The following is an 11,128-nucleotide window of genomic DNA, read 5'->3' on the forward strand; positions in this document are numbered from 1 at the left end:
ATTCTGAATTATACTCAAGTTGGGAGTAGCAAGTTGTTCCTCTGTTCTTATTTTTTCCCCAGAAGTTTCATTAATATTTTTGTGGTTAAAAAAATGCCAGAAAATTAAAATAAAAAATCATCAAAGTCTGAAATATTTTTCAAAATGATTGTTTTTGTCTGTCAACAACCTAAACTGATGATGGACTTTTTGGTATTAGCTTGAAATTAATACAAACATAAAATTCACTGATATATTTTCAAGCCGTTATGCAACTGCCAAAGTATTATTTCATTTTATCCTACTCTGAAATGATTTTTGGGGTGCCATTTCGGTTTATATTGCATTTCTTAGATATCTACGCTTTTTGCGATTTTTATTTTGCTTTTTAACACCAGACCATGTGAAAAATTAAATGATTATGATCATTTTTACAGACTATACCAGGAGCTGCATCGCATGAGTCAGAGAGAAAAAAAAATCGCCCTCTGCTGGAGAAAAGTGGTAACTTTTTTCCAATCCAGTTTATAAACAAAGGTTGAAATGAAGAATTTGAATTAGAGAAATCAAATTGATTTTTTGACAAAGAATCATGATTTTGATATTGTCCAACAAAAATCCTGATATATGGCCCACTATGCTGCTTTGCCTATTACCACTCAGCGCTCCTGCCGCCTCAGACCCCCCATAGTTGGGAGGTAACACAGTATTTGTACTTGGATACTGTACTTGAACAGATTTCGGTTCATATTTGGGCATCAGACTCTTGATGTGAGTGAAAACGAGTGAAAATTAAGCAGGACTGTCAGTGTGCTGTGAGCTGTATTTACAGACACCAGAAGAGGACACTCTACATGAGCAAAATCATTTTAATCTTTATTTTTTTTCTTACAAAAACATTTTCCGGGAGTTCAAAATGAAGCATTTCAATCGGGAACATACAGTGGCAGCAACCATTTCAAAGATATTTTAGAAATATCAAAGAAACAATGACTACAGGGCCAAAGTGCAGAGTTCCCTCCTGTAGCGACACAAGCCAAACACACAGCGGCAGATGCACGGTGCCCGTACGCAGACGGCTCTCGTTACTACGACACCCAAAGCTTTCAATTTTAGGAATCGTCCTTTGCAGAGGTTTCTGGCCATGCATCGGCACAACCACGTCTTACGCTCGTCAGTGGCATTTGTGCTTAATTTAACTCGAGCACGAACGCACTGGAGGCTCAGAGTGGAGCCAGAGATTATTTTGGAAAGGAAAGGATGAAACGAGGTTTCCACGCCCACCGTCTCGCCGTTAAATAAACGCTGAACTGTCTGACAGTTAACTTTGTGATGTGCAGAAGGAGCTCCACGGGACAGGAGGATGACGTCAATCCTCGCTCTTCCCACAGGAAACTGTTGAGGCTTTGTTATGATTCTTTAGCTGAGGGTGATGAAAAAACTCAGACAGCCAGTTCTTCTTCCGTGCAAGCTGTGAGTGGTGCATTGTGGGTAGAATACTGTAGCATTTGGCATCCCTCAGAGTTTCTCTGAGGCGGAAACGTCCTGTTGAAGAAGCTCTTTTCTGCTGTTTGTCTGGAGGAAGAGTTGCTAACAGGATCTGGGTGGAGGTGGAGGGGTGCTGTGGTGTTTTTGGTGGGGTCGGTTGGGGGGTCAGTAGTCGTCTCCCCGGCTCACCACCTCTTTGCAGGTGGGCCTGAGCAGGATGGTGTGCTCGAACTGAGCCGTGTAGCAGCCCTTGGTGTCGCAGAGAGGAGGGTAGGGGTCCACGATGCCCAGGTCGCACAGGTTCTTCAGGGCCATCAGGTACTTGCTCTCACCAAGGCGGTCCAGCCAGCGGCGGCAGAACGCCAACGTGCCGAAGTTCTCGTTGATGACGTTCAGGAGGTGTTTCGCTCTGGGGAGCCTGAGGACGAAAAAGGATGAGGCGTTTGATGGGTCAGATCAAAATAAATGTTTTCAGAGTTTTTTTTTAGTAGTGCTGCTGCGCGATTTAAAAATTAATCGAATTAATTACAGGAATTGTTATTAATTAATCGAATTAATCACATTTTAATCATGACTAATGCATGACTAATCAAATGAATACACGAAGAAGAGAAGATTTGTAAAGGGGTCTGGTGGAGCTTGTCAATTAAAATCCTGCACGTAAACTACTGTGGGTGAGAGCGGTGTGCTCTTTGGACGAGAGCTCAGCATGGATATGAGGAGAAGATGCAAGTCAGAAAAGATCAGGCAGCTCACGCTCCAACTGAGGATGTGTCGCTGTAGTTCAGAGACTCTTCTCAGGTAGTTTTGGTGTTTACATAGTCAGAGTAAACAAGATTATTTGGGTCTTGAAAGATCGTTAAAGATGCTCTGGAAATGGTTATCAGCCAATGAGTAAATCGCATTAATTTTTTATAACGCGTAAAAGTGACAGCCCATTTTTTTAGGTATGACTGTTTGAGAATAAAAATGTAAAATGTGCTTGAAAGAGAGGAACTGACCTGATTGGGACGTGGCCGACGTCAAAGTTTTTCATGTAGTGGGAGCACTCCATGTCATCATGAACCACACCTTTACCTGTGCTGCCGAACGTCTCGATGGCGTAAACCTCACCTTCCTGTAAAAAAAGAGAGAACAGCACAAAAATCTGAGCTTCATTCCAAACACTTCACACATGATGGAAAAATAAAACTGAAGGTAGGAATGATGAAGTCACCTCCATCCTTGTTGCTTCTCCTCCTTTAACGATGGGAACGGTCTTTCCTGCGTGTATTCTGTACTGACCGATCGAGTGACCGTTCAGGTTTCGGATTGGCTTCACTGAAACACAACAAACATGTTTGAAACTTTTTCTTCAGCTGGAGAAAAGTCAAACCTGTCAGGATTTGATGTGATTAAAAATTACCCTGGTATGTTTTTCCATCCAGCTCCACCTCGTAGGACTCCATCACTTCCTGGATTGCCTCGCCGACATCACACAGACGCACATCGATACCTGCATTCTGCACAAACACAGGACATCATCAGCTTCAGGAGACAGGAGGATAAAACACACCAGTCGAGCTGCGTGTGTGTGTGTGTGTGTGTGTGTGTGTGTGTGTGTGTGTGTGTGAGACGTACTTTGATTCCAGTATTGGTGGCGTCTCTCACAGCCTCCAGCAGCTTGTCGTACTTTGGATTAAATGTGACGGTGAAGGCACAGTCAATGATCCGCCCTGAATGAAGCAGAGGAGAGGGAAGAAAACATCTTTTAGATGATGTTCCTATCAGCTCTGTCTTGTTTTTGGAGTTTATGCTGATTTAATCTGACTCTGATCAAACTCTAACAACAGAGTATCAGCAGAGTACATCTTGTTCAGAAGATTTCAAGCTTTCATTCTGAGTTTGATGTAGAAAAAGTCATAAGAAAGTTTGAATAGAATGTCATCTTTTGATGTTTTTTTTTCTTGGAGACTGATGTAATCCTTCTCCTGTCTGTAAATGTCAGCTGTGAGTTAGTCACGCTGCTGTCTGAGCTTCTACTGCACATTTTCCTACATCCGTTTCAATTTTTTTTTGTGACAATCTTGTATAAAATCAGAGGATGGATGTCGTGTCTGCATCTGACTCATTATTTTTAAGTTTATGGGTCTGAAATGTAAATCTTAACTCTGCGAGTCGTAATAGCGTATAGTTTCCCAGTGGTCCCTGAATGCATCACTTTTGGATATCAGGTGAAGCCCTCACCGTTGATGTGCGTGCCGAAGTCGATCTTGCAGACATCGTCGTACTGCAGGACGGTGGTGTCCCCGGCGTTGGGAGTGTAGTGGGCAGCACAATGATTGAGGGAGCAGCCGGTGGGGAAAGCCAGGCCGGCGTTCAGCTTGTCCTCCTTGATCAGCTTACGGGAGCAGTCCTCCAGCCGCTCGCTGAGGAGAGACGAGAAGTCAGCGACACGAGGCGACAGAAGAGGAAGTGGAATGTTTCTAAGTGATGGGGGCGGACTCACCAGATTTCAATCATGGTCATGCCGGGTTTCAAGAAGCCTCGGACGTGCTGCCGGACCTGTCTGTGGGCCTCTGCGGCCTGTCTGAAGTCATTCCACACCTCCTCGTTGGCTTTATCCATCACCCGCCGCTCCTCTGCTGTGGTGCGCCACACCGCGCTGCGACTGGAAACGACAACAACAGGGTCAGAGTTTAGTTTAGTTTAGTCCTACTTTAATGTTATCAGGGTATATGCTGAAACCCTGAGGTTAAATTCAAAACCTTTTTAAGACTTTTTTAAAAACCTTTCAAAAGTCTTAAGACCTTATCGCGACTTTAAGCTGTTGTTAGCAACCGATCTTTGACAGTTGCAGTTTGCATTTTAACATAAATGAGGTAAACTGAGAAGGAACAAAGCTTGAAAGAATAAATGAAACTAAAAGCAGGTTAATTTACATTCCCATTACCGCAGCCAGGATCTGGATCGTACTTTTACATCTGTCAGAAATTATGGTGACCTTGTCTTGTAATGTTTAACAAAGCAATCTGACCATTTATCGTGGAGTTATATTCACATATGGTGAAAACGGCCCTATCTCACAATGATAAAGAATCCTTAAAAAAAGTCCTGGATCCAGACAGTGATCCAGATCACCTCTAAAATTTAACCACTTCTTCCTTATCCCATTTTGAACATTACCTGAAAATTTCATAAAGATCCGTTCATAACTTTTTGAGTTATGCTGTTCACAGACAGACAAACTCTCCCAAAAACATAACCTAAGATAATATAGAGTGAATGTGTGCAAACTACAGGCAGGAGCTGTTTTAATGACACAACATCACGGCTCTGACTCATCAGCTGATCAGGGACCAAAGTCAAAACCAACCCTGCATGTTCCCACAGTGAAACCTGCATGGACCAGCAACTCATTGATATCATCTGCAAGTTTTGTTGTGATGACCTCAAAAAGCTGCAAGTCAGAGGACACAAAATGCTCCAGGGGAAGAGAAAAGTGAAAAGGAAAAAGCCTTTAATTGTGTTTATGAACCGAGCAAGCTACAAATTAACGAGAACATCAAATAAAGAAAGTGTTTCATCCTCCAGGGGAGCAGAGGCGGTTTTATTTACCGCAGGATTAACGAGCTGTCATGAGCGCAAGCTGCAAAAACACCTGATAAGATTTAGGTGTGTGTGTTCCTCTTACCAGTCCTGTATGGTGGGATATTCACACTCCTGTCCAATAGGAAACACTCCACTGGGGTATAACTCACAGATGGGCACAGACGGAGGATCAGTCTGAGATTTGGCTGGAAGGAGAGAAGACAAACGCGATCAGACGGAGGAGCAGATGTCTCCAGTGAAGGGTTGAATCAGGACGACAGAGTCAACCTTCAGCTGGGGACACGCGCTGATCTTTACGACCGTGACGCTGTAAAACACTCGCAGCAAAGAGATTTAATCAGAATTACAACACTCACGTCCTTTCTTCTTCTTTTTCTTCTTCTTCTTTTTCCCTGCCGAGTTTTCTCCGTCGTCTCCATCTGTGTGAGGAAACAAACAATCATCACACAAACACCAACACAGTGAGACGACAAACACGGTGCAAAGACACCCACCTTCCTCTGCATCCTCCTCTTTCTCTTTGTCTTCTATGGCCTGCTTCTCCAGCTGTTTGGTCACTTCAGGCACTCCGTCAGCCTCCGCCTCAGTGCCTGCGAGCAGAGCATCCCCATCAACAACGAGAACACAAATACACACAGTGATAAACAACCGGCTGAGCGACCAGCAGCAGCTGCAGGAGAGGAGGAGTTCTGCTGAGTCAGCACAAGGAGCAGAATGCAGCAACGTTCAGGTTTACAACTGCATCATTTTCAGTGGAGGAGCTTTTCTCCTCAGGGAGCTCAGGGATCCTCACGCAGGGCCTCAATGTGACAGCATGGATCAGTGAAAACTTAAGATTAAAACCGTGAAACCGTGCAGACTTGGGAAAAAAACATTCATGCTTTCATCAGCTTAAGACTTGAACACTTTAACAATCTGTATGTTAGTGTCTCCAAGTCGTCACTCAGCTGTCTTCAGCTAGTCCAAAATGCTGCTGCACTCTTTTCAACAGATACTTCCGAACACGTTTCCCTTGTTTCGTTTTCCCTTCACTGGCTTCCTGTTTCTTTTAGAGTTGATTTTAAATTGCTCCTTTTTGTTTTTAAAGCCCTTAAAGTGATACTCCGGGATGGAACAAGTTGGGTCCTATCACAAGGTTTAGGGCAGAAATTACCCCTACAGCAGTGTTTTTGTGCAGCAGAAGCCCAGAGCGCTCACACCAAACACCCCCTCCCTGCTCCTCTGCAGGTTTCCTCTGCACTCAGACGGGGCCATATTTTACTTGACCAAAAACACAAATAAACCGACTCCCACCGAAAAAATCTGATATCTGTCTGCATTCAGGCTTTATTTAGATAATTTTCAGCGCGTTACTTTCACACAAAAACACCGCTAAATAAGGTTCTAGTTCTCATCGTGTCGTAAAACGGCGCTACCTCCGCTGCAGAGCCACAGCTGGCTACGAGGCGCTTGCCGCTTAGTGTATCAGTCCGCGCCCGCGGTGTGCCAGATATAAACAAACGCAGGTAGTCTGCCAGGACGAAGAGACATGATGTATTGTATTTTTATTGCATTGAATTTGAGTTGTCCTGATTTTAATAGAAAGCACTTTGGTCACCTCGTGTGTTGTAAAGGGCTCCACGAATTGAAGTTGATTGATTGATATGGGGCTAAAAATATTGTTTCAAGGTTAAAATAGTCTCAGATCTGGATCCTGACATAAAAACATCCTGACAAATTTTAGGGATAGGTACCTTTCACATCTGAAACGATACGGTACCGATGCACGGTACCTGGCAATCAGTACCGGTACTCAACTGTACCAAGTTTCGGTACTTTTCTGTGTTTATGTGGTAAAAAATATCAATTTGTTTAATAATAAAATATTAAAAAGTTTCAATTTGACATATTTATTTTTCAATTTTTATATTTTCAATAGTTGCAATGCTGCGTTTATTTCTAGCATGGAAAATCTTCTACTCTTCCACTCCCTCACAGTCACAAGGATGCATTTAGGTACCTAAACATGGTACCTTTTGGGTCTATGTATCGATACCCAGTACTTTTGACAGGATTCGGTCGTTGCCTATAAAAGTACCTAATTAGGTACCCATCCCTACATATCGCCCCCTAATGGACAACATTCTCCTCAAGAAGATGCAGAGGTTTTTGACACTGCAGAAAACTGATGTTTTACCACACTTAGTGACTATTTTTATCCAGAAATGACAAGAGAAAGTAAACTAACAGAGTATTCATATGTCAGTAAAAGCAGCTGGCCCTCAGTCATTCTCACAAAACCAAATGTGGCTCAACAATAAATAGAGTAAGACACCGACGAGAGGCTTTAAATTTAGCTTTATCTTTGAAAAGAAACTTTAATACCAGCAAAAATGTGTCTGCAAAAAGTGGAGCTATAAAAATAGACACCGCTAGTTTTTTTTAAGGCTGAGCCACAGAAATATACAACCTAGATTAGTCCTTTTTTTCAATTTAGGAAACATTCCATTGTTAACACTGAACACATAACATGGTTAGTCAGGTTTTAAAAGAAGCAAGACCTAGATCTTTCTAAGACACTAAAAAGGCTCAGACAGTAAATTAAACCAAACATACTAAACAGGGCATGCTGAATTGGAAAATAAAGATGTTTACAGGAAGCCTGAATTTGTTCTTTGTGTCTAAGTGAAAAGTGTTTATATTCGTGGACAGGAAATGGAGTTAATGTTGATAAAAGCCTCCGTGGGTTTATAATGTTTATGTTGTGGTTGATTCAGAGACAAATCTTTCTGTCTTTTCTTACATAATAACTCCAGCAGAGGGGGGAATTACGAAACAGTCAAACTTGGCTGCGGGTCAACACAGTCAGCAAGAAAAACTGTTACTCTGGGAAGCAGTTAGCTCACCGTGTTGTGGTGTTTTTACTTCAGTTTATCACTTTATGACATTTTACTACAGCTGCGGTTAGTGACACAGCTCCTACATGTGGATCAGACTAAAGCCCGGCGTGTGTCACAAGGCCTGACAGCTCCTCCGTCCACACTGCTCCTAACCCGCATGGCTAATAAGGTTCAGCGTCAAGATACAGATACTACAGACAAGAGCTTCCGGTTTGGCGTTGGGCGTAAATATCACTACTTAGAAAACTATGTGACGCTATGTCGCTTAACACAAAAAACACATTTTTTCTATCATTTTAACGTCTAAACAAAAAGTCAAGTGTATATTATTCAAGCTAATTCACCGTAACAAATTTACTTCGCTCAACGTTTTTTAATTATTTTTTTTTTCGTTTGAACAAAACTGTAATTTTTTTCTTGTGACTTTCAAAATCAGATAAGCATTGATGTTACATTAAAGGAAATTTGCTTTTATCTAATATCACAGAACAGAATAATACAGATAGCATAAACGCAGAAATATAAAAAAAATTAAGTTCAGCTGTCTTGTCAAAATGTATTGAGTATACCAACATAAATACTCTGCATTTACTTTAATTTTGTTTCAAAATTTAATTATTTTGTACATATTGGAAAAGAAAAAATTATACCGCTTCCTTATCAAAAAACTCACTCTTTAGCAAAGACATATCAGTAACAGACTCATTAGCTCTTATTTTGAAAGCCACTTCCGCCCGTGTCGCAGCTCAGTGTAGAACGCAGACGCAACACCAATCAGTAACATTAGCCCTGTTAGCCTGTTAGCTCTGAACTGGCCCGCGCAGCCTCACCTGCTGTTGCCGTTTTATTCTTCTTCTTCTTTTTCTTCTTCTTCTTCCCTGTCTCCTCCACGGGGTCTGCCTCTTCTTTGTCCTCCGCCACCCCGTTCAGCTCCCCGTCCGGGACTGGTTTCAGGTCCGAAACCTGCTCCGCCACCACGTCCGCCATGATCTGAGGCGCTGCTGGAAAAGGAAGCGTTAGGGACTGTGGGAGAGCTGTGTGTGCTGGTACGTTCAGGGAACCTCTGACATTTTAAACACGCTATCAAAAATATCAGAGCTTTAATTTTCAATCGATTTTCTTCACCCATATTTATACACTTATCAATATCGCGACGCATATGTAGTGTTCCTTACCCGTTTTAAGTTTTGATTCCGTTTTTGAGCACAGTTTGGGCCTCGAAACATTTTTCTTTTGATGACTTCTTACTCTTTCGGTACTGGTTAGATTTGAAATTCAGGTGAGCATACATTTCTTGCCAGTTGATTTTTTTACTGAAGAAAAACATGCTCAAAATTGTATCAGAAAGAAAGACCTACATCCCCATTTTAACTCTGAAACTGTTTCAAGTGAAACATCAAAACAAATCATAATCATCATATTTTAATTTATTATATTCTGTAAAAACAGACCGAACTATTAACACGACTTGCCAGCTGATGGATATTAATGAGAGCACATGAACGCAGCACGGGGTAAAACATGCTGAATCAGCTGAAGAGGAGCTGGAGGTATAAATAAACTTCAAAAAGCAATCATCACAATATTACTGTACCCTGTAAATCAAAAAACTATTATATTGCTGAGGTAAATTACAAAAAAAACCCAAACATTTCAGCTGCTGCATTTGAGAAAAATATAAAAAAAAATAGGCATATAAGAAACAGTAATAATGATAAACATCATTTCTAAAAGTTTGATACATTTTTGATATTCTTTTTGTGGTAGTAGTAGTAGTAGTTAAGGTAAAAAAAAAAAAAAAAAAAATCCTGCAATATTGCAGTAATTAAACTGACCACTAGGTGGCAGACAAGCTAAAGAAGTTTTTGATTGTGTTGTTTGAGCTTTTATTTAGAAGCATGTCTACTAATTGATGAACATTTTATTGCAAGCTGTTTTTTCCTGGGAGTTGAACCCTCACCTGATTTGTTTGATGTCAAACTAAAACCTCAGAGCTAGAGTTCCTGATATATGCTGCTCCATTTCTCAAAAGAATGAAACTAAGAGACAGAAGAACTTTTGTGAGGTCTTAAGACCACAACGCCAGACCTGACCCCAAAGGCAGGAGCAGGTTTAAAGGGGAGCAGCAGCTGTTGAGGGTGAGACAAATGCAAAATCCCTTAAAACATATCAAGTGACTCACCCAACCTGTTTCTAACCCTGACACCGTGAGAGTGTGTGAAACACGAGCACCAGAAAGGACTTGAGGCGACAATGAACACTTCAGAACGGTATTTATTTCACGTTTGGAAAATGCAGGAGGGGGGAAGACCTCATCCCAGAGAGAGGGTGCAGGAGGGTCAGGACAAGGCAGACATGGTGAGAGGGAGGGTGGAGGACGGGGTGAAGGCAAACATCAGGGCTCTTATGGCAACTTCATATGAAACATAGACATTAAGATCGCCCTCATGAGAGAGAAAACCTCTTTTTTTCACTTTAACCCGTACAAGTATTTATTTATTTCACCTCACAGCCACAGTTGAGTGAATTCATGCCACACATTTCATTCAATAAAGTGTCGAGCCATCGATGAGACCTCCTGCTCTGTTCCTCTGCTTTGATTCAGTCTGAATACTGTACTGTTGAGTCTCACATGTGATACTGAATGAATGAATACGTGACTGTACACACACTCATCCAGTCACACAGCAGAGAGATGGATTGGAAAAAAATAAAGCGCTCATAGTAAAAATAGAGATTCACTTCCTCCTCTTGAACTTGGTGTGTTTATATATCAATCTGCTTTTAAGGATTCCTGTCAGACTTAATCTGCAGATGTGTTCAGACAGAAAGCTTCACAAATTTTCCACTGGAGTCAGTCATAATGTAAAGTTAACACAGTACAGATGAGAAAAGAAACAGATTGTAGCTCCTTAAACAAAGAAGTTTTTGGTCTGATTGTGTTTGCAGACTGTCTTAAATTTGCCTTTTTTACAGAGGGGATCAAAAATACTCCTCCAATATACAATCAACCTTTTGTGTTAATTTAGATTTATTGGGTTAATTGGACAAATAAGTAAAAAACAAACAGGAAACATGAGGATTCATTGGTAAATATATCTTTAAAGTTATTGTTGAAAGTTCTTAATTCTACTACAAGATGTTTTAGGCCATGTGTTGGTACTTTTTTTACAATTCAAAACATTTCTGTA

General features: G+C 41.3%; 1 protein-coding gene across 1 annotated transcript; it reads right to left on the reverse strand.

Annotated features, from left to right (window-relative positions):
• Nucleotides 1–830: 830 nt before the first annotated feature.
• On the reverse strand, nt 831–8,986 carry LOC141810876 (methionine aminopeptidase 2-like). Its single transcript, XM_074698719.1, has 11 exons — nt 8,768–8,986; nt 5,553–5,648; nt 5,415–5,477; nt 5,141–5,243; nt 3,956–4,117; nt 3,694–3,875; nt 3,088–3,182; nt 2,873–2,969; nt 2,684–2,787; nt 2,469–2,584; nt 831–1,885 (listed from the first exon to the last, which is right to left on the reverse strand). Exons 1-11 carry the CDS (start codon nt 8,922–8,924, stop codon nt 1,633–1,635), a joined length of 1,428 nt encoding a protein of 475 aa, XP_074554820.1. The 5' UTR covers nt 8,925–8,986; the 3' UTR covers nt 831–1,632.
• Between the last annotated feature and the right edge of the window lie 2,142 nt (nt 8,987–11,128).

Source organism: Halichoeres trimaculatus, unplaced genomic scaffold (genome assembly GCF_033239565.1).
Source record: "Halichoeres trimaculatus isolate MK-OKI-2021-1 unplaced genomic scaffold, fHalTri1.1 fHalTri1_scaffold_21, whole genome shotgun sequence".
NCBI classification, from domain to species: Eukaryota; Metazoa; Chordata; class Actinopteri; order Labriformes; family Labridae; genus Halichoeres; species Halichoeres trimaculatus.